This window comes from Lactuca virosa, chromosome 7, assembly GCF_052849685.1.
Source record: "Lactuca virosa cultivar CGN04683 chromosome 7, Lactuca_virosa_CGN04683_v6, whole genome shotgun sequence".
In the NCBI taxonomy this organism is placed as follows: Eukaryota; Viridiplantae; Streptophyta; class Magnoliopsida; order Asterales; family Asteraceae; genus Lactuca; species Lactuca virosa.
This window is the reverse complement of record NC_136432.1, coordinates 217236307-217260434: the sequence shown is the minus strand read 5'-3', so window position 1 is coordinate 217260434 and position 24128 is coordinate 217236307. Positions and strand designations below refer to the sequence as shown.

The 24128-nt window shown below is 37.7% G+C and overlaps 1 protein-coding gene across 1 annotated transcript; it reads left to right on the top strand.

The window, feature by feature from the left end:
• The first annotated feature begins 7760 nt into the window (after positions 1–7760).
• On the top strand, positions 7761–9830 carry LOC145123963 (putative cinnamyl alcohol dehydrogenase 1). The gene is made up of 5 exons (XM_079059153.1): positions 7761–7942; positions 8022–8135; positions 8410–8637; positions 8730–9169; positions 9446–9830. The coding sequence occupies exons 1-5, from the start codon at positions 7854–7856 to the stop codon at positions 9649–9651; spliced, it is 1077 nt and encodes a 358-aa protein (XP_078915279.1). The 5' UTR covers positions 7761–7853; the 3' UTR covers positions 9652–9830.
• Positions 9831–24128: the final 14298 nt, after the last annotated feature.

Sequence of the window (24128 nt, the reverse complement as noted above, 5' to 3'; positions counted from 1 at the left end):
GGCCCATCTTGCCCCGCTTCCTGAATTGAATGACACCTTTCCAAGGTGACACCTTCAGGAGAACCATATCGCCAACCTGAAACTCTACGTCTGATTGGCGCTTGTCAGCATAGTTTTTCTGCCGACTCTGAGTTATCTGGCGCTTGTTAGCATAGCTTTTCTGCCTATACTGTCAAGCATATTTGGGTGCTTGTAATCCCCTTCGGTCTATTTCAATCGGATACAGAGTCTATTTCACCCCCTACTATCACCACATAATATCATAACAGGAATCACAGATTCATCAAGCAAATACAGGCATAACTGACAATTGTCACAAAGACAATCATCACACTACATCATAAAATAGTGGGCCGGCATTGGTGCCTTTTACCTACAGATACATTGAAGGAAAACTCACCTCAGAATGAAGGTATCAAATCGCACTCAGCGGATGACTCGCGGAATCCTCTCCCTAACACACAAGCATAAAACCCTAATTAGAAATTAGGCCACATTCTAACCCGAAAGTCCAAACCATAATTCTTGACTTAAGGCATAAAGGGTTTCTTTACCCTTGCCTCATTTGGCCTCCCTCCCTCCAAGGCCCAAATCAATACAAAGTTCAAAAGGTATCTAAGCCCAAGTACAAGGCCTCTAAGGCCCAAAAATGACCTGCTAAAACAGGTGGGTCTGAGGCCCAACCTAAACAAGTCCAAAGCCCAACCAAAAACACGAGCCCAAAAGTCTTTCAAGCCCACAGATGGCATACGCACGACGTACATGGCTCATACGCCCAACGTACGATGATGATCCGGAAGTCGGGGAGCTGGCTCAGTACGCACAGCGTACTCTAGAGTACGCCCAACGTACTGGCCAGTCAGCATATTTTTGTTCCCAAGTCTTAATCCATTCAGATTTAACGTCCAAAACTTAGATCCAAGCTCATAATAGTGTCTTAAGCAATAAAGTTGCAAACTTTATGCTTTTTCATGCCTTGTTGGGGTTCAAACTAAGATTTAAGCCCATTAACTCACTTAGGTGGTCGCTAACACATGCATGGTTGAGTCTTAACCTCCAAGATATGATTTTTATGACTCCATACACTTCTAAGAGTCCAAAAGGATAGGTCAAATGGCATGTAGTAGCTCATACTCCAAGAAACCAAGTTATGGGACCAAAGGATGCTAAAATCTACCCTAAACCTAGATCTAAGCTTAGAATGATCAAGGTTTACACTTTATACCTTCAATAGGCTAGAAATGGTGCAAAAACTCTGGATCTACAAGCTCATTCTTCTCCTTTGCTTCTTCCCAAACTTTCTTCTTCTTCAAAACCACCAAAGAACACCCAAACACTCAAGGTAAGATCAAAAATGCACTCAAGAAGGTTAGGGTTCAAGATTGGCACTAAAAGGGAAATGGAGGCTGAAAGGGTAATGGACTTAAGGGACTTAAGGTCTTGAAATAGGGTGCAAACCCTAAAAATTAGGGTTTCCCCTTGGCTTGAGTACGCCCAACGTACGTCGGGATCACCCTGATTGCGCACATGCAAGGAGTACGTCATGCGTACCTAGTGTATACCCAACATACTCACAAACCCTCCATCACCTTTTTAATTGAATTAAAATAGATTAAATCATTAACTTCATACCTGGGGACTCGGGAGCTACATGTTTTCTAAGGATTTGTCGGGCAATCCTCTTGTGCTTTAAGTTGAGTTCAGGATTGACTTGGTTATTGTGTGGTTCTGATAGCGAAAGCATCGTTTAGACTTCACCTCCATATTTACAAGAGTCATTCATACAACTCTATGAGGGTTGTTCAAGGATTTTCTTCGGTCGAGTAGTTCATTGTGAGGAGCGTCAATTGTTTTTTGAGGAAAAAGGACGTGTCACTCAGGATGTGCAATGAGTATTGTGAGCTTATCAAACTCAAGGTGAAAAACAGATACCCATTATCGAGGATTGTTGATTTGTTTGATCTATTGCAGGGAGTGGCATGTTTTTACAAAATTGATGTTCATTCGAGTTATCATCAGATGAGGGTGAGAAATGATGATGTACAAAAGTCAACCTTTAGGTCAAGTTATGACCATTATGATTTTGTAGTGATGTCTATTGGGTTCACTAATGCACTGGCAACATTCATGGATTTATTGAATCATGTTTGTAGTCCCATGTTGGGTCAATCTTCCATCGTGTTCATCGAGAATATCTTGGTCTTATTGAAGACGGAGGAACAACATGTTGATCAATTATGGGATGTGTTAGAGGTTGTGAGGAAGGAGAAGCTCTACGCTAAGTTCTCCAAGTGTGACTTCTGGTTGCGAGAGGTTCAGTTCTCGAGGCATCTCGTTAATCAGTATAGCATTATGGTTGATTTGGCCAATGTAGTGATGATGATATAGTGGGAGGTCTCAAAGACTCTGTATGAGATTCAGAGTTTTCTTGGGTTGTTCAAGTATTATCGTAGATTTATTCAGGATTTCTTCAAGATTGTGATTCCATTGACTCAGTTGACTAGGAAAAATGTTCTTTTTTAGTTAGGATGTTGATCAACAGTCAAATTTTCAAAATCTGAGGCAGAAATTATATGAGGATCTAGTGTTCAACTTTTCGGATTGGAATGAGAATATGGTTCTATACTACGATGCATCCATTCAAGGTTAGGTGAAGTTTTGATGCCAGAAGGCTAAGTGATTGCTTATGCCTCGAGACAGTTGAAGCCTTATTAGGCTAATTATCCGACACACAATATGGAGTTTGGGATTAGTGGTTTTGCTTTTAAGATTTTGAAACACTAATTGTATGTTGTCAAGTGTACCTTATGGGTCATCAAAATTTGACAATCAACATGGATGGTTAAATATGGTGAAGGGTTATGAGTAGTGTATCTCTCTGTGGGTTATGTTTAAGGATGGCAATGTTTACACCCTTGTTAGATATGGTTGGGAGTGAATAGACCGAGGTGGTCAAGGTTGAGAACCATATAAGATAGCAGGTTACAGGTCAGCATTCTAGTAATTATCAGAGATAGTCGAGGTTGCTGACTAAATATAGATGCGTTTTGGTTCTATTCGATGGTAGGACCTGACAGATATTGATGGATAATATGCATAAGACCAAGTTATATATTCATCCTGGTGCGACTAAGATGTCTAGATATTTGTGAAGTGATTATCGATGGCCCTTCATGAAGCCAAGATATGGCAGGGCATGTCGAGAGATGTTCGACTTATCGAAAATTCAAGGTTGAGCATTAGAAGACTCATGGCAAGTTCAGTCATTGGATATTCCATTATGATAATGTGAACATATCGCTATGGATTTGATTACTAAATTGCCAAAGACTCCTAGGAATAATGATGATATTTGAGTTGTCATTGATAGATTAGCCAAGAACGCTCGCATCATAACAATTCAAGAGAGTTCCTCCTCCAAGAACTGGTTGACATTTATGTCAGGGAGGTAATTGCAAGGTATAGGTACCAGTTTCTATGATTTTAGATAAAGAACTCAAATTTACTTACTGGATCCAGAAGAGGTTTTACAAGATTTAGTTTATGTTTTCTATGATATTAGGTTTTATAGATGCACATTTATTGATCTTGGTGATCAGGTTAGTGATGATGTAGTGGCAGCTCAGGTCGGGGTTCCGAGTAAACTTGGGAACCTAAAGAGGAGATTTATGGGCATAATCCAGAGTTGTTACGAAAGTGTATTTCGGGGATAAGATCTAGATAAGTGGCGGAGAGTTTTAATGCCCGCTTTTTTTAGTATGTCTTATTTCTAAGTTAATTATATAATGGTTTAAGAAGTATTGATTGAAGGGCAGAACACGACGTATGTTTTGGAAGTCACGGTACGTCAAGCGCATGTTGGGCGTGATGCGTCGTCGTAATTTTTCCAAAACCTAATCTCGGGCCTTCGGCCCTATTTAAAGGCACTAACTCCTACAGTTTCATTTCTTCTTGGCCTCCAACCTCCAGAAACCCTGATACTCTGAACCCTAGTCCTTCTTATCCCTTTTTGGTGTTTTTAGTGCATTTTTAGTGAAGGTTGAAAAAGAATCAAGAATATTTGATGCATCAAAAGCAATATCTGATGATTTCTACCCTTTTTATCATCTCCCAATTCTCTATAACTAATAAAGTTTCAATCTTTATGGTTCCTTGATTGTATATCTAGCATTATGTGCCTCTTTTGGTCCCTTTTATCATGTTTCTATGGAGTGTGGAAAACTTCAGGTCTAAAGGTTGTTTTCTAAGAATTTCTGGACTTGTTTGAGTGATAGGAGCGCATGTTCAAGCCCTCCTTGATCCATGCAACAAGTTTTGGACTATTTATGATTTTTTTAGATCTAGGGTTTGATGTATGATATGTTTGAGCCTTGGGTCTGGAAAAATTTGGAAACTTTATCCATTAATAACCTCATGTAATGAGTTTTGGAAAGTTTGAGCTTCTGGCTTAAACAATTAAGCACTTAATGGAAGAATTTCATCTGCCTATAAATCATGATGTGTCCATCCTTGGAAGAGAAGAAGTTTCCAAATCAATTCTAGGATGATGTAGTTTCAATAATAGTATATTTTCTATATTTTTCGCCAACCAAGGTGGTAATGAATTAGACTTCATTCAAGGCACTGGAATTAAACCATTAGAATACATTTACACATTTTTGGTTCGATTTTATATGCTTTGATTCCATTTCACATACGAATAATATATTATGTAAAATCTATCAAAAGCATTTTCTTTTGCTCCTCAACATAGTCTAACGCATGTATACTATGCGACCAACAACATGATAAGATCATTACAAAGAGGGGCGTAAAAGTAGACGTGAAAGAAAAAAGAAAAATGGAGTTGGAGTGATGATAACCAAGTCCAAATTGATAAAAACATACTAATACAAGTAACCATAGAAGAAGGCTTTATGGAACAACAAGATCAAAAAAAAAGTAGTGAACTCCAAGTGCACCATCTACACCATTTATGCAATAAAGTTCTAATTTAGGCACAGATCCGTTGGAACACACTCATCAACTAGGACACAGATCCTTAGTTGATGTGTACGTTTCATGTCAGTATGTTCTCGTTGGGTCAAATCCCATCATGTATGTTGATGCATCACAAAAGCAAGAGTGGCGACAAGCCATAAAAAGAAACTAACTTCAATAAAAAGAATGAAACCTGCCATCTAGAAGATTTACCACATGCAAGAAAGACCTTGGGTTAAAATGGGGTTTAAAACCAAATATGGGACAAATCATGAAGTACTCTCACACAAGGCAATACTCGTATTTAAGGGTTATGCACAACAACAAGGTGTACACTTTGAAGACACAATCGCACCAATGGAAAGATTCTATATTGTACGAATGATTTTAGCAATCGTACAATGGTTAGTTTATCAGTTTGATCTCAAATCGGCATTCCTTAATGGAGACCTATTGGAGGAGATTTTAGTCAATCAACTAGAAGGCTTCATTGGAAATGGAGAAGAAAAGAGAGTGTATAAGTTATGTAAATCCCTTTACGACCTAAAATAGGCTCCCATGAGCGTGGTATATAAGAGTTGACAACCATCTCAGAAGAAACGGTTTCAATATAAATGAAAATAAGCCACCACTCTAGGTAACATGAACACATACTTTTCTCATTGTGTGTCTGTGTAGATGATATCATCTAAACTAGTTCTTCTAGTGAAATGGTTCTTGAATTCAAAGCTCAAATGAAAACAAATTTAAGATGAGCACCATGGAACTATTAAGAAAAGATGGATATGGGATATTTATTAGTCAAGTTAAGAATGCAAGAAAGCTTCTTAAAAAGATGGGAATGACACATTACACCACAGTAGAAACACCCATTAATGTAGGTGCAAAATTAAGCCTAGAATATAGAGAATGAGGAATTAACTCAACAAGGTTCAAAAGTCTAGTAGGAGGCTTAATATACTTGACCCACATGGGATTCATCATTGCATTATCAGTTGGAGTACTTTCAAGGTTCTTGCATCATCCATCTAAGAACCACTTTGGAGCTGCAAAGAGAATTTTGAAGTATGTGGCTCGAACGATGGATTTGGGACTTTGTCATACACATGAAGAAAAGGTTAAATTAGTTGTTTTTTCAAAAAATTATTGGGTGAGATGTACAAATGATTGAATAAGTATATCAACTAGCGTGTTCAAATTGGTTCAACAATGATTATATGGAGCTCCAAGAAGCAAGGCATTATTGCATTATGAAGTATATAAGTAAAACATATAGCATCATCCATCTAAGAACCACTTTGGAGCTGCAAAGAGAATTTTAAAGTATGTGGCTTGAACGATGGATTTGGGACTTTTTTATACACATGAAGAAAAAGTTGAATTAGTTGGTTTTTCAAACAGTGATCGGGCGAGATATACAAACGATCGAAGAAGTATATCAACTAGTGTGTTGAAAATTGGTTCAACAATGATTATATGGAGCTCCAAGAAGCAAGACATCAATGCATTATCAAGTATATATGTAAAATATATAGCATTATAGACAATTGTTTTCATTTCATCCATAAACTATAGCAAACGATGGTACACAAGAGCAGCTTGGTGACCTTCTCAAAATATTTTACCTGTTGTAAAGTTCACATATTTCAGGTACAAATTAAGAATATGCAAATTTGAATCAAGGGAGGGGGACGTTGATTCAAAGTGTGAAAAAATGTGATGTTTAGGCAATACTTTTTGGAGTCTTTAGTTTTGATTAAGTGAATATTGTGTTCTAGTTTTTTATTATAAAAGGTTGCATTGTTTATGTAATCCTTAATTCTTTAGCAACGCAAATCAATAAAATAACACTCCATATCAAGCATGTTAAAATTGCGATCCTAATCGTATGATTGTACGATCCTACGACCTCACCTAGGTAAATCCATCTTGATCATAAGTGATTCGCTTTATTGGGTAAGGTCAAAATACAATCATAGGATCGAATCATAAGATCGTTCTCTCTTTCTTTCTCTCTCTCTCTGTATATATATATATATATATATATATATATATATATATATATATATATATATATATATATATATATATTGGACTAAGTACATTGAATTTTTCGATGAACCCTAAAAAACCTCTTTTGAATTATTTAATATTAAATAATGTATCGGAGATCATGTTTGAAACTATTATTGTTAACTTGATGGTTAACTGATTGACACAAATGTTTTTTTTATGTTTTAAAATGCTTTTTGCAAGATCTTACGATTTTGATTTGATCTTACGATCACAAATTTACAAAATGGAAAATGATCATATATAAGTTTCCGATCTTGACAATTTTTATAATATTTATTCTAAGAACACAGTGTATTTCAAGGAGACAACCTTGCTAAGAAAATAATTAAAAAAATGTAAAACTGTTTTTTACATATACACGTTTTTTTATGTGGGGTATAAGGTTGGGAGTTCGATTCCTTTAAACTATCTCTTGTAGCGCCACGTGTGGGAAATTTTTCCCTGGAAATTCATATGGGGGCTGGATTAGCCTTGTAAAGAAGCTCGAACCCGAACTACTCGTTGAAATATTACGATTAAACTCCACTTAAGTTTCCCATTTCTAAAAAAAAAAAAGGACAAAAGGTCATACAAAAAGATTAATTGTGATTGTGTCTAAATAAAATAAAATCAAGAAACTTTATGAAAGAAACATGGAGCTGACTTTAAGACGAAGAATCGGTAGTACACCGGCCCCCCGCATTGTGTGTGTATATATAATATAAGCCTTTGTGCCTACCATCTCAAACATACATTCTCTCTCACCTCAAATATACCTCGCTGCGAATCTCTGTGTGTAAGAGACACCGGAATCTGAAATGGGAAGTTTGAAAGAAGAGAGGAAAACAACCGGATGGGCTGCCAGAGATCCTTCCGGCGTTCTCTCCCCATACACCTTCACTCTCCGGTACCTTCCTTTACATACAAATATCGATTTCCACATGTGTGTATAGATATACATAAATGAAAATTTATGTATGTGACAGGAATACAGGAGCAGAAGACGTGTTGATAAAGGTTATATGCTGCGGAGTTTGTCATACTGATCTTCATCAGATCAAAAATGACCTCGGAATGTCGAACTATCCCATGGTTCCAGGGTCAGTCTTCTTGATTTCACCCTCTTCTTGTTCTAAACAAAAAATAAACTATTGTGGGAAGTTATTTCCAGTTATATATTACGAGATAAATGATTTACAAAAGCTTAATGGGTGATGAAGATTGAATTTATGATATCTTATATCGTATTTGAGTAAAAGGAAATCTGGATTTTGAGTGATGTGTATGTGTTTACAACCTCGAAGAATGGAGATAAGTTGTTAATATTTTAATATATTTTTGGGTAATGTTTTGCTTTCTTGTTGGTGGATACAGACACGAAGTAGTAGGTGAGGTAGTGGAGGTGGGACCGGAAGTCACCAAATTCAAGGTCGGCGATTGCGTCGGAGTTGGGTGCCTCGTCGGAAGTTGTGACAGCTGCCGCCCCTGCAAGGCGGATGTTGAGCAATACTGCAACAAAAAGATATGGTCCTACAACGACGTCTACAGTGACGGCAAACCCACTCAAGGTGGCTTCGCCGGCTCCATGGTCGTCCACCAGAAGTAATTTCCGATCAGCCTCTCTCTCTCTCTCTCATAATGACAAATTACTAATAACTAGAGATTGATGATTATACGTTTGAAAAAAAATACAGGTTTGTTGTTAAGATACCGGAGGGAATGTCACCGGAGCAGGTGGCGCCACTACTATGCGCCGGAGTGACTGTGTACAGTCCATTGAACCACTTTGGATTGACTGGGAGTGGACTAAAAGGAGGCATACTTGGGCTTGGTGGGGTAGGACACATGGGTGTTCTAATAGCCAAATCCATGGGACATCATGTCACCGTGATCTCTTCTTCCGACAAAAAGAAAGAAGAGGCCATTGATGTCCTCGGAGCTGATGATTATCTCATCAGCTCTGATATTACAAGGATGCAGGAATTAGCAGATTCATTTGATTATATTATTGACACGGTACCCGTGCACCATCCACTCGAGCCAAGCCTCACTTTGCTCAAACTCGATGGCAAATTGATCATCATGGGTGTCATCAATGTCCCTTTGCAATTTATCTCCCCTCTTCTCATGCTCGGTTAGCATCTTTAACTTGTTATAAATGTTTGTTCGTAATGTGTTTATACAAGTTTGTTTATAATATCGACTAGACATACTCACACGAGTTTGTTTGTATAACGAAGTATTCTCTCCGACCATAAAAGCTCTTTTGAAAAGAAAATATTGACTTCACATATCTAACAAGATAGTAGCACCTCTAGGATTGTACCATGTTAAATGAACACAGTCTATTTTGTCTCTTTATATGTTAGGAGTAACTCGATCTAACTTTTAATATTGTGTCTTTTAAAAGGGAGGAAAACGATTACGGGAACCTTTATTGGTAGCATGAAGGAGACACAAGAGATGCTCGAATTTTGCAAGGAGAAAGGAGTGAGATCCACAATTGAAGTTGTGAAGATGGACTATGTCAATACTGCGATGGATAGATTGGTCAAGAATGATGTTAGATATCGGTTTGTTGTGGACGTGGCCGGCAGCAAACTTGAAGATGAATGAATGAATGGGGATACAAAATTAAATACGAAAACAAACACTTTTAATCTTGTATTCGGTTGACAAACGAGTGTGACAATGTTGTAATTTTCAATTGTGTTGATGTAACTTTAGAAATATAAGAATTTTATTGATGGTTGAAATAATATAAAAACTTCAATGATATGAGATGCTTTTGGTGAGTTGGCGTGTTTGATAATGTGTTGGTCCACCTAATCTTGACATGCAATCATAGAATATCCTAATAAATAAATAAATATATTAAATTGTTTGTACGTATGATAATAAAATGACATCATGAAGTTGTAATATATTTAGCAACCAAAAAAAACAAAAGATAAATTATATGAAGATTTATTCTAGGATGCTTTTCATTTCGAATATTAAAACTTCTCTTACTGATTTTTCTTTACTCCACATATTTTATTTTAAAATTACTTTAATAGACTAATGTAGTTACCAATATTTCTCTTTAATCGGTTGCAATATTTAATTTATCTGAAATAATTAAATATCCTTCGGCTTTTTCTTCATATTAATTTTGCTATTATTTTTAAGTGACGGCAAATGTAATAAAAATATATCATTTTATTAAATATCATCAGTGTCACAATCTTAAAGTAGATAATAGAAAGAAAAAAAATGATATTTGATTTCTTTTAATTTTAATATGAAGTACTTTTACATATTAAATAATAGTTATTTTTAGAATAGGATTTTTCAACTAAAATTTCTAATTAATGCTATAGTGGACTTTGCAAGAGGTCGTTGTATTGGCGGTTACTAATAATGTTGTAATTAAAGGTTGCAAAAGCTGATATGAAACATTAAGTCGATATAAATTTGATATGGAATAAACTCGTTTGAGTAAAAGATTTCAATATGTTTAAATAAATTGATTGACATGATACGAAACGAAAACTAAATTGGTTAACTTTATGGTTGAGGGATTAGACGCCAACGAAGATTCTTCTTGGCCTTTTTTTCTTCCTCGTTAAATGAAAGAAGATGATTGGACTACGGTTCAAGGTAAGAAACGTAAGTTTGTATTCCAACTATTAGGGCAATTACACAAGATGGGTTCAAAAGAGGATTAACCGGAGAAACTTGCGATCTTTGTTTATGTTTTCAATTTTCCTTCTCATCTATATGTGCGTGAATTGTGGAACATATGTGGCTGAGTAGTTGTTGTCGTTGATGTTTTTATTGTTAAGAAGAAGAATAAATTGGGTCATACTTTTGTGCTTGTTCGATTCATTAAGATCAAGAACCAGAAAGTCTTAATGGAGTCTCTCTGTAACATTCGGATTAGAAATTTATGTATCCATGCTAACTCGGCTAGGTTTTCTAGGGAGAAAGCTAAGCCTAAGCATGTTTCCACTCTTATTGTTTATAGTGGAGAAGAAATCTTATGCTAAAGTATTATCATGAGACCAAAATCTTGATGATAAAGGATTGGGATCAGATGCATGTATGCCTAAAACTACAATTATATATGATGGTGATCAAAGACCCAACTATCATATGACGCTTCTTGGGTGTTTTAAAGACTTAAGGTCTATTGAGAATATACACAACATAATTAAAGGAGAAGGGTTTTAAAATGTTGACTTCTTGTATCTTGGTGGTTTATGGATTCTATTGGATTTCAACTGCTTAGAGTCTAGAGATGGTTTTATCAATCATATAGGTATCAAAACTTGGTTTTGTGTTCTTAAACCATGGCATGCTGATTTCTCTATTGATGAAAGAATTGATTGAATTCAAATAGAAGGTGTGCCTTTATTAGCTTGGTGTCAATCAACTTTCAGCAAAATAGTTAGTAAGTGGGGCAAACTTCTATTACTAGAGAATCAAGACGAGCATAATAGATACTACATGTCAGTCCTTATGCTTTCTCATCAGGCATCGTTCATGTTTGAATTAATCTTCGTTAAATTGCTTGGAGTAGAGTATTGTGTACGCATTCATGAAACAAATGCTTGGATCCCAAATTATGGTAATGTCTTTAAAGCTAATTTGGATAGAGACGTTACGGATGGGGACCTACAATATAGTGATGATGAAGATTCAGAGCAATCGGTTCAAGATGTGGTTAATGTTGATGATATTCCATGTGAAAAAAACAATCTCCTGCTCATTTTCATGGTCATGAATCTGTTGTTCTTGAACCTGTGGATGAGACTAAGATTGATGATGATAGTGATCCTTTCGATTTGGCTATTTCTATAGATAAAGAAGTTTGGTGTAATAGGAAGCACGAAAAGAACCATATGAGGAATTGTTCACTGCCTCACACTGGTCTTGGCTTTCAGCCTCCTGCAGTTGTGGAATCGGAACCTCGATTTCCTCCTGGTTTTACCCCTCCAATGCTAGAATTGTGTAATTCTCCTGGTGCTGATAAAGAAGTGAATGCTTTTGAGGTCGAGGCTGCTAGTGAAACTGACTCTAAAGGGATCTGTTCAAACATAAAAGATTTGAGGATGATTCAGATGATAATTCCACAAAAAATCCAGCGTGTTTCTCAGTGATTGATCAATTGGAAGCGACTATTGTTGTGGGAAATGCTCTCGGTTGGGATATGACGAGTTGTGAAAAAATCTTGAGAGTATTATAGCTGGTAATGGAGAACACTTTGGTCATCAATGAATGTTATTTCTATTAATGTTAAGGGGTTTGGAGATTTAGAAAAAAAAGATGGCTCAAGAATTTATGTAATACACACCACATTAATTTTCTTGATGTATAGGAGACTAAAGCTCTACACATTGATCTTTGGTCTATTCCACAAATGTGGGGTAACTCTTTTTTTTTCTTGTAGCTCAACTCGAGGTTTTTCGGGAGGCATATTATGTATTTGAAATAAGCTTGTTTTCCAAAAACATAAAGTCTTTTGTGATAACCATTTTTTGTTGTTGAAGGGGTATGGGTTCACTTAAACACTCCTTTAATGTTTATTTTGGTTTATGCTCCTCAGTCTATGTTAAGGAAAACAAATTTATGGGCTCAATTACTGTTGTTGGTTAGATCGTGGAATGGTATGGTGTTGATCATGGGAGATTTTAATGAAGTCTGAGAAGCTGTTTATAGACATGGTTTGGTTTTTTATCAGAATCAAGCATATTTATTTAATGAGTTTATTTTAGACGTTGAGTTGAAGATTTGGGTGGTTATTCTTTTACTTGGACAGATAGGTGGGCTACTAAAATAGTAAACTTGATAGATTCTTGGTCTTTGATTCTTTTCTTGATATGCTCGTTGGTGTTTCTGTGGTGGTCTTTGACAAGTTTATTCCAAATCATCGTCCGATTCTTTGAAAGGAGAAAATGGTTGATTTTGGACCTACTTCTTTTCGTTTTTTCAATTCTTAGATATATATAGAGGATTTTCACAAGCTTGTGACTGAAACTTGGACTAATGATTGGATTGATGATGTAAACAGTTTTGTAGCTTTTAAAAAGAAGCTTCAAAATTTAAAGAAAGTCATCCGGATTTGGAATTCCTCCACTCGAATTATTCATAAGGAGAAAAAAGACGAACTTTCCTCCTGTATTGCAGCTATTGATTTATTAATTAATCAAGGTGGTGCCTCTAAAGAAGATTTGATGCTGAGAAACGAGTACATCAAAAAACTTGTTGAATTACAAAGCCGAGATTCAAAAGATTTAGCTCAAAAAGCAAAAATTAAACGGGCAGTTGAAGGAGATGAAATTCGAGTTTTTTCATGGAATTTTAAAGAAAAAACGTAGGCAGTTGGCGATTAAAGGTGGTATGAAAGATGGTAGTTGTATTGAAGAACCGAATTTAATTAAATTAGAATTTTATCAACATTTTAGGCTTCGGTTTGCTCCTAGTGATGATTCTCGGTTTTGGTGTGGAGCTGAATTTCCTAATCGATTGTCACCCATGCAAGTTGATACTCTAGAAGTTCAATTCATTCGGGAGGAGATTAAACATGCAGTTTGGGATTGTGGCAGTGGCCATGCTCCGGGTCCGGACGGTTTTTCTTTTTCCTTTTTAATGCGTTATGGGCTTTAATTGAGGTAGATGTTGTTCGTTTTGTTGAAAAATTCTTTGTTTCGCCTCATTTTCCAAAAGGGTGTAATTCTTCATTCATTGCCTTGATTCCTAAAATTACTTCCCCAAAGTTTGATTCTGATTTCAGACCAATTATTTTGATCGGTTGCCAATATAAGATCATTGGCAAGCTGTTGGAAAATCATCTTAGTACAGTCATATGAGGGTGCATCGGCTCTGTGCAATCAGCTTTTTATAGGAAAGATTATTTTGGATGGTCCAATGGTTCTCAGTGAAGTGATGCAATGGTACAGAAAACGAAAGAAGATACTTTTAGTGTTTAAAGTGGACTTCGAGAAACCATATGATTCTTTGAGATGGGATTTTCTTGATTTGGTCATGGCTTAAATGGGTTTTGGGTGTAAATGGACGAGGTGGATAGAGGGTTGTCTTATGAATGCTCGTGCTTCTATTCTGGTCAACGAATCTCCAACGGATGAGTTTGAGATTTGTAGAGGTCTTCGTCAAAGTGACCCTATGTCTCCTTCCTTTGTTTATCATCGATATGGAAGGCTTACATATTGTTATTCGGAAGGCATTGTCTATTGGTTTGATAGGGGAGATCCTATTGGTTATAACTTCTTTATGACATATAGTCTCATTTATACAGATGATGTGATCTTTATGGGGGAACGGTCTTTTGTAATGCTAGTAACTTGATTAGTATCCGGCGTTGTTTCTTTCTTGCCTCAGGTCTTCAAATTAATGTCCAGAATAGTAAGTTGTTGGATATTGGTGTTTCTGAGGCGGGAGGTTTTGGATATGGCTTCTAATTTATGTTTTAGGGTCACGAATTTACCCTTGACCTATCTTGGTGTTCCTGTAAGTTGTAACATGGCACAAATCGCTACTTGGAAAGGTATTGTTACTAAGTTTCAAAATAAACTTTCTTCATGGAAAGTTCGTACTCTTTGTAGTGGAGGTAGATTGGTCTTGATTAAATCAGTTCTTGGAAACTTACCTACCTACTATACGTCCATTTATAGAGTGTCTGTTGTTGTGGAAAAAACTTTGGAGTCTCTACAGAATATATTTTTTATTGGAGGGGATTTGGGTGATAAAAAGATGACTTGGGCGACTTAAAAAAAGTGATTAGCTAGTAGAGATCAAGGTGGTTTAGGTGTTGGGAGCATTTATGATGTGAATAGATCTCTTCTATTCAAATGGATTTGGAGGTTTAGAATGCATCTGAATGAGTTGTGGGCTGAAGTTATTAGAATATTCATGGTATCGATGGGGGGTTTTGGATCTTCTTTTACCAACACTGCTTCTCCTTGGATAGGGGTCCTAAATTATATTAAGAATCTTGCTTTGAAAGATATCGACCTTCTTTCTCTTTGTTGTCATAAGCTTAGTAGGGGTGGTACTATTTCTTTCTAGCATGATGTGTGGTGCGGTGATATTGCTTTTAAAGTTAATTTCCAATGGTTTTGCTTTAGATATAGAGAAAAAAATCACGGTTTCTGATCGTATTCAGCTCTTGGATTGGTTGTCGGTTATTAGAACGCCTCCTAGAGGAGGTGAGGAGATGCTTCAGTTGGATTTATTAAGGTCTTGCTCTGCTCATATCTACTTGGGGGACGATTGTGATGCTTGGAGGTGGTCTATTGACCTAGCTTCAGGTTTTAAGTTGCTTCAGTGCGTTGTTTTATTGACTCTATTGTCTTAGAGATAGCTTCTCAACCTACTAGATGGAATAGATTGATCCCGTCTAAAGTAAATATTCTTTTCTGGAGATTGAAATTGAATAAGGTTCCCACCAGAGTGAACCTAGACATGTGTGATATTGATTTTGGTTCGTTGCTTTGCCCGATTTGTGATGGTAATGTTGAGACAGTTAATAATATCTTTTTTTTCTTGTCATATGGCGTTTGATTTGGGGAATCTCCTGGCTAGATGGTGGGAGATAGAGTTGTCGGTTTTCTGGTTTTCTTGGTTTGACAATGTTCGTTTGTCTATCCAATTTAATAGGTGTTTGGAAGTTGTGTTCTTTACTATTATGTCGGTGATTTGGTCTTTTAGAATGGGTTGTTATATGTGTAGGTCAAACCTGCTAAGGCGATGCTGTGGGATTTTATTCAATCCCAATCTTTTGTTTGGATTTCTTCTAGATGTTCTAAGTTTAGTATTAAGTAGGTGCATTGGGTGTAAAATCCAACTTATGTAATTACTTAATGTTGTTTTCCTCTTTTAGCTTTTTCTAGTTTTATATAATGTCGTTGTTCCAAACTATTAGATAGTTATGATTAGTTTTCTTTGTATATTTTATGTATTTATCAACTCCACCATATCAGGAGTATATATTGTATGTTTGTTATTCTCCTTTAATATAAATATACAAACATACACATGATATTATGTGTGGTTTCCAACAATTACTTCCTATATGGTATCAGCCTAAATAAAACCATTCATTCTTACATCCCTCTAACCCTACTTCTATCATTTTTTCTTCCTTTTTTGTCATCTGCAATGTCAACTTCTCAAGATGGCACGTTTCCTACGAACACAATTCTTCACATGATCCTTATCAGGCTCTCTTCCACAAATTAACTCTTGTGGCTTAATCAGATGTTACCTCTCCCTTCTTATCAGAAATTATCTAATCTTATTGATGGGACCTAAAAAGCACCACCGACCACCATAATTGTCAAAGGAAAGACTGCTCCCAAACCCGCCTACTCCACCTGGTTGGATCTTGATCAAAAAGCGGTCATTCTCCTTAACTCCTCTCTCACCGAGGAGGCAACGGTTGAAGTTCTTGGGCTTACAATAGCTCAAAATATATGGGTTACATTAGAGACCTCTTATAGAAACTCTTCAGTTGAAAGAATTCATTCTCTCAGAGACACTCTCAAACAGATTTCTAAAGGTACTTCTTATGTTTCTGACTTTTGTCGAAAATTTAAGAATATATGTCACAAGCTTGTTGCCATCGGGTAGCTCGTTGATGAAATCGATAAAATACATTGGTTCCTGTGTGGGTTAAGTGACTCCTTTGAATCTTTTTCTACAGCTATACGCACCACCAAACCTGCTCTTGTCTTAGGTGACTTAATCTCTCAAGCTGAAAATCATGAACTGTTTCTTCAACCTATTCATGGTACGACTCTTGTTGTTGCTTTTGTTTCTTAACAATCTCATAACAGGTCCTCTAGAGATCGACAACCCTCATATAAACAAGGTGGTACTCGTAGTGGTTATAACAGTGGCAGGGGGTGCGGGGCTAGGGGTCCTCCACATCGTCAATTATGGAGAACAAATGGTCATTATGTATCATCTTGTCCGAATATTCACACTTATGTTACAAATGCCCACAAATCATATGCAAATCTTGCTCAAGCTTTTCACTCTCAGTGTCATGTTACACATGGAAATTCGAATTGGTATTTAGACTCCGGAACAACACATATGACACCCTCATCGGATAATGTTTCTGCATCTACTCCTTACTCAGGTAATATACATGTAACTATTGGTAACGGTGCAAAACTTCATATTTCTCATATGGTTCGTGTTATTGTATCTAACAAACTCAACTTACGTGATGTATTGGTTATTCCAAAACTCACCAAAAATATCATGTCTATTAGAAAACTTACCAGGGATCATCCGGTTGATGTTCTTTTTTCTCAACCATTTTTTCATATTCAGGACAAGGTAAGCTAGCAAGTGATAGCACACGGACTCTGTGAAGAGGGACTCTATGTGCTTCATGATTGTCAATCCACATTAGCTGCAGTTTATGGGATTTCCATGAAGGCTTCTTTTGAGTTATGGAATAATCATCTAGGACATATTTCATTTGATGTTATTTCTATTTTGAACAAAGTAGGTGCTTTTAATGTTACTCCAGTTTTACCTAAACCTAGTATTGACAAACCTTGTCAGCTTTCCAAGGGACAATGTTTATCCTTTGAATTAAATTATAAGCGAGCTTTACATCCTTTGGATTTGGTGCATTATGATTTGTGGGGTCCGGCCCTGTTGCTTCTTATGGCTATTTATATTATGTAGTTCTTGTTGATGATCACTCTCGCTTTACATGGTTTTATCTGCTAAAAACCAAATCTAGTTTTTATCTCCTTTTAACAACTTTTATTTCACTTGTTCAAACTCAATTTTCAAGGAAAAATAAGGTCTTTCAGAGTGATGGTTGCACTGAATTTTTTAACAATACAGTTTGCAAAAAATTTGAAGATAATGGTACTTTACACCATTTATCTTGTCCCTACACGCCTCAATAAAATGGCCAAGTTGAACGCAAGCATCATCATATTGTCGAAACAGGTCTTGCTATGTTGTTCCATGCACATGTTCTGGCTTCATATTGGGTGGTTACTTTTACTTATGTTGTCTTAATTATTAATCATCTTCCTACTAAAGTGCTTAGTAATCATTCACCATTTCAGCTTCTCTACTCACGAATGACATCTTATAGAAATTTCAGAACCTTTGGTTGCTAAGTATATTCATATTTAAGAGATTATTCAGCAAATAAACTCTCCCCAAGAAGGATACCATGCATTTTTCTTCGATATCATATGCAGCACAAAGGGTTTAAGTGCCTTGATCCATCTACGTCTCGAGTATACATCACTCGTCATGCATGGTTCGATGAAGTTTCTCTTCCTTTTTCTAGATCTACAAGCCTTCAATATTTTTATAAATTGGACTTATACACCTTTATTGAAGAAGTACCACCTGATCATCACATCGGTCCAACCGGATCCATACCTGGTGTAACACTTGAATCCTGGTAAGTTTCTCTTTTTCCCTTGTTGAGTTTATTTGTGCATTTTAGTCATTGATTTGTATGTGGGACGTACCACAAGGTACGCTTAGCATACAAGTTGTAAATCGAGTACGCGGGGGGTACCAAATGGCATGCTTAACGTACTCATTCGAAGGCTTGGATAGGTTCTCGGATGCGTACGTGGGGCGTACGCATGGTTTAATGAAAACCCTATTTTTTAAGTGTGGACACTATATAAACATCATTATAGACCATCAAACCCTTATTTTCTCAGCCTCCTCTGTCCTCCTAGCCCTATACTCGAAACCATAAGCATCTATCTTGCATTTTGAGCTCATAGTGTCCATTTTGGTGTGTTTTGATCCATATTCAAGAAGTAGAAGCTTGGTGCAAGGTGGTGGATCAAGGAAGAGCTTGTGGATCTCGACCTTTTGCTTCATTTCCAGCTTATTTGAGGTAAAAAGCTATGAACTTGATCAATGATGGTTTAGATCTCTTATGTTTGAGTTTTTGTCCCTTTTTGTCCCATAAATGAGATATAGTGGTTTGATACCACTCCAAGAGCTTTGAGTTGCCACTCTTGGTGTTTCTGAGGTTCTAGATGCATAAAGTTGTCATCTTTAAGGTTTAGATCCATCCATGAATGAGTTTATGCCATTTTTGAGAAAGTATAATGATATATCTTGAAGTTGGGAGCTTTTGGGGCATGCAAAGTCACCAAGTCAGTGACTTTATGGTTCTAGACGTCTTTTAGGGCTTAGATCTGTGTTTTGGGCTTATGGTCTTAACCATTAAGAGCTTAAGACAAATTTTTGGCTTAATGGCTTCGTACGTTGAGCGTACAAGTCCGTATGCATGGCGTATAACCCAGGTTGTGTGTATGCTTAGCGTACAGCTGAGTACGCCCTGCGTACTCATTCGGTTGGGCTTCACATCTTTTGGGCCTCAGTTGGGCCACTTATTTGGACCCTGTTGCTTTGGGCCTTAGTGGGCCATCTAGAATCAAGCTTTTGGACTAAGGAAAATTATTGGGCTTTTGGGTAAGGCCCATATAAGGGTTTTGGGCCCAATTTGGAAAATTGGGTCATGAATGATTATTTGGTTTTGGGCCTTTTAGATTGTGGATTTGGGACTTAATCTTGGATCAAACTAGGTCAGAGGTAAAATGGTCATTTTACCCGAAGTATGGATTATTGGATATAGATTGGAACCCAAGTGTTAATTGGGTGTTATTTTGTACTGATAGCTCGGGGAGTCTTCAGGGCAGCAGCTAGGGATCTTCAGTGAGATTCAGCATTAATGGTGAGTTTGCTCACCATGTATAGCGGGTCGAAGGCACCAATGCCGACCCATGATCTGACCTGTTAGAATACCCATTATCTGTGTGAGACTAGTATGTGTATGTGCTTGTATGATTTCTAGGTGGGGCCCGATGATTATTTTGTATGCTATTAGTTGTTATGTGTTATGATTTGTATGTGGACGAGGCCCGTTATCCGAGTTAGGGCGGGGCTTGTTATACTCATTGGGCGGGGGTCGTTATGCGAGTTAGGGTGGGGCCATTATACTCTTTGGGCGGGGCCCGTTATATGATATGTATGTATGGTATGCGGTATCTTGGGGAACTCATTAAGCTTTGTGCTTACAGTTTTCAGTTTATGTTTCAGGTACTTCCAGTTCCAAAGGGAAGAGCTCGGGTTGACTGCATCGCACACACCATATGGATTCCGCATTTGAGATTTCACTCTGATTTTTATGATTTTTGATACACTTATTTTATTCGGGATGTATGGATAATGTTGGACTACTTTTTTACTTAAATTAACAATGAAATTTTTGGAGCATATTTTGGGGACGTTACAAGTTGGTATCAAAGCCTTGGTTTGAGGGATTTGGGCACACTCTCGGTGTGTCTGAACTCAAACTAAGGGTTTGGTAAGGTTTTGTTTTCAAGAATAAATTATATTTAAGAAAAGGGTTTTTCTAAAATAAGATGGGGTGTGTTGCATGCAATCAGCCGAGCTCAAGTAAGTTTTCCCAAAATACCCATATGTGTTATATATTATGTTTTTATCTGTGAATCGCATGCTAGTTAAAGCTAAGGATTTGCTCAGTTTTTGCATGTTAGAATTCTAGGAGAGATTCCTTTGTATGCCTATTATATGAGCTTGTAGAATTGCATGCTAGTGCTAATCAGTCGGTGATAGGATGGCATGGTTAGGTGATGCTTGCATCTGATTACTTGATGCCCGAATGCTGCTAGCTTTATGCTTTTAGGATTTTTAACTAACTTTAGCTAACTAGTAAGCGAATATACTAAGTTACATATTATAGGAACTAAATAATTTGATAAGGCTAGGTTTTAACTCTATTGCGCAACTCTTGTTTGGGTCCAACCGTTGTAGTGTAAGACCTCTCATTCGAAAAATTATCTGGTTTTTGTAATATGTAGTTGTATTCGTGAGCTAGTTGGTGGAAGCTAGCGGGAGTTCCTTCTGCAGCTGATGGCGAAGAGTGGAGCCGAGTTTTCCCTAGGAAACCTAGGATGAGATCTAGTGTTGGGATGCTTATCTGTGAGGGATAGTTGTATGGATAAAGTGACTTGGTTGAGTCAACGCGGTCCTTGAGGAAAGTACGGATAGACGTGGAAGGTAGTATGGCCCGTACTACTGAAAACAGAGGATATGTACTCGATTCAAGGAGGGCTACAATGAAACCAGGGAACTTGGGGAGTTTGTGATTCCCTCGATATATATATATATATATATATATATATATATATATATATATATATATATATATATATATATAATGATACGTATTTTGATGGTTTATATGGTTTATTTTCAATATGGTGAGATTGAGAGACAGACATGTTGGCAGTTTTGATGCTGGTGAGGGTTCGGGCTCAGGTTCTGGAGTCAGGCAGCTTGATGACCAAACGAAGGAGTTCATCTTGTCTGAGATTACGCACAGTATCCTCGAGAAGACTCTTGTGATCTTTTGGCATAGCCAAGGAAGGTATCCTGGAGATTCTTGATGAGCGGTTGAGCGCCTTTCGCGCAGAGATGGTGGCTTTCGTTGGGACGCGTTTCTGACCTTCAGGGATTTCCGAGCATGTGGAGCTCCGGATTATCACGGTTCGAGGGACCCGATTGCGAGCAAGAGGTGGTTAACAGATGGTGTTAAAACCTTTCGTACCAGCCATTTTCCCGAGTGTGACAAGGTCAGACTAGCCTCTTCCTTCTGAAGGACAGGGAACAAGATTGGTGGGAGGAGGTAGGACGTGTGGTGGGTGATGATGTTGTTGATGTGATGACCTGGGATGATTTCTCGACTAGGTTCTGAGCTGAGTTTGCACCGGTGATTGAGGTGCAGCAGCTGGCGCAAGAGTTTCAGGATCTCCGCCAGACTACTGAGACGGTGACTGAGATCACCGTTATGTCTCGGGAGAGGGAACTTTTGGTTCCGCAGTAAGTGGCGTACGAGGAGATGAAGAAGGCTCGGTATCATGAGATGTTGAAGAGGGACATTCGGAAGTTTGTAAGCCGATCCAGCTGCAAGACGTTGGAGGATATGATAGTATGAGTTAGGGAAAGGGAGATTGATCTGGAGTTCGAGAAGAAGAGGAAGCCAAATTTTGTGTCGAGTGCTGAGGGTTCAGGCAAGAGGCCCAAGGTTGTTGATTAAAGAGGAAAGGGCCAGTAGGGCCGAGGCCGCTGCGGCAAGTGCAACAGGTCATACGAGGGACGTGTAGGGTGGGTGGTTCTGGCTACTTCAAGTACGGTCGGACTGGTCATATCAGCAGGGATTATACTGCTACCACCACAATGACCCCGGTATCTGATCTGATTTGCTTTCAGTGCAATCGTAGGGGCCACAAGAAGGCCCATTGTCCGAGTTTGGCTGCAGCAAGACCGGTGTCAGCACCCACTCCTGCGACTCTTCGGATTATTGATGGCCGACAGGGCCGGTCACACGTGCATGTGGCGAAGAGAATTGCTTTCCAGTTTACGGTCAAGGAGGCGCGTGCAGCTCCCGATGCAGTGAAGGGTATGTATCTTCTCCTTATCTATTTATTTATATTGAATTGCTTGCTTATATTTGTATGTTTTATTTTAGGATCGTTCCTTGTGAACGGTATTTCTGCTTTGGTATTGTTCGATTCGAGGGCTACCTGGTCGTTTGTATCGCTTGCGTTGAGCAAGAGATTTGTTGGAGCTCCGGGAGAGCTAGATTGTCCTCTTGATGTCGAGATTGTTGACGATAGGTATGTTCAGGTTGCGAGGGTTCTGTAACACCCGTGTTTCAGGGCTAAGCATTTTAGATGATGTAATAGTCTAGTTTAACTATTGTAACTCTTTTTGATGTAATAAAGATGAAATATTTGAGTATTATGTGAATTTATATGCTTATTATTTATTTATAAATGTATAATAAATAAAGGATAAAAATAAGCGTCAAAATTAAAGTGTGAGATCCCAATATCTCTACATAAAGTTGTAGTGGTCGAAACAATGATTTCGGAGATATAAAGAACGCCGAAATCCGAGTTATAACCCGTCGAAGTTTCGCGACGGAACCGGCACGACACCGGGAAGGTAAACCCCCTAACACCCGAAGGAAGCCCCGAGGCTCCCGAAGCCCCGAGAAAAAGAGTCTTTCGGTTCAGAAACGCTGCTCCAAGCGAAGCCCGGTTTTCTATAAAACCCGCTGTAAGTGAGTTACGCCTACGCTATTTTTAATATAGCTTCTAATTAATTATAGTAACATTATTAGGACCTTAAAATAATTATTTGGACTATTATTATGAGTTATATAGAGTGTTGTTTAACGCTTATATAATAGTAATAATAACTAGACTATTCATTAGTCGCGGTTAACGTTAGACTAAACCATAGTGGTATTGATACTAGGTTTTGTCAAAGGAAAATTTATTTTGAGATAACGAAGTGTTGTTCGAGTACCGAGTCACCACCTAATCAGGTGAGTGCATAGTTACTTTCATCTTACACATAGATATGAAGTATTTTATATAAATTACGTGCTACGTGTGCATATTATCTGTATACTTGCTATCTATGCTGGATGAACGATTTTATACATGTTTTAAATGATTTAAAGTGTATATGTATTTTATATCTACAAAATGTGTTGGGTAAAACATGGGTAGATGTAATAGTTGCTGTGTGACAAAATAAAATAATAAGAGGCCTCGTTATAGATGTTATTGATGATCCAGTCATCTAGCGGAGTATAGATGACGACCACAGACTATTCTAGACAGTCCAGTGGAACGCTAGCAGGCTCGCAACCTGTATGTGTTTATTTGACCTGTGTGCTCACCAGCAGTGCTCCATCCCCCACATGGTTGCCTTATTTGACATGAATTGTTGAGGAACCCCCGAAGCATGTGTTGTCACCCCGATGAAAGTCCTTAGACTAGGTCCCTTGTGTTAGATGTTTTAGGGACGTAAAGTGAGGATAACGGGAAGGGGTAATCGGGCTTGTTTGGTTGATGAAAATAATAAATTTATTTATTGTGGGTTGAAAACCCTATGTGCTCACCAGGATCCCAAGCCTGACCCACTCAGTTTCTCATATTACAGGTAGCGGCACATGAGCATAGATGTTTGGGATGAGATAT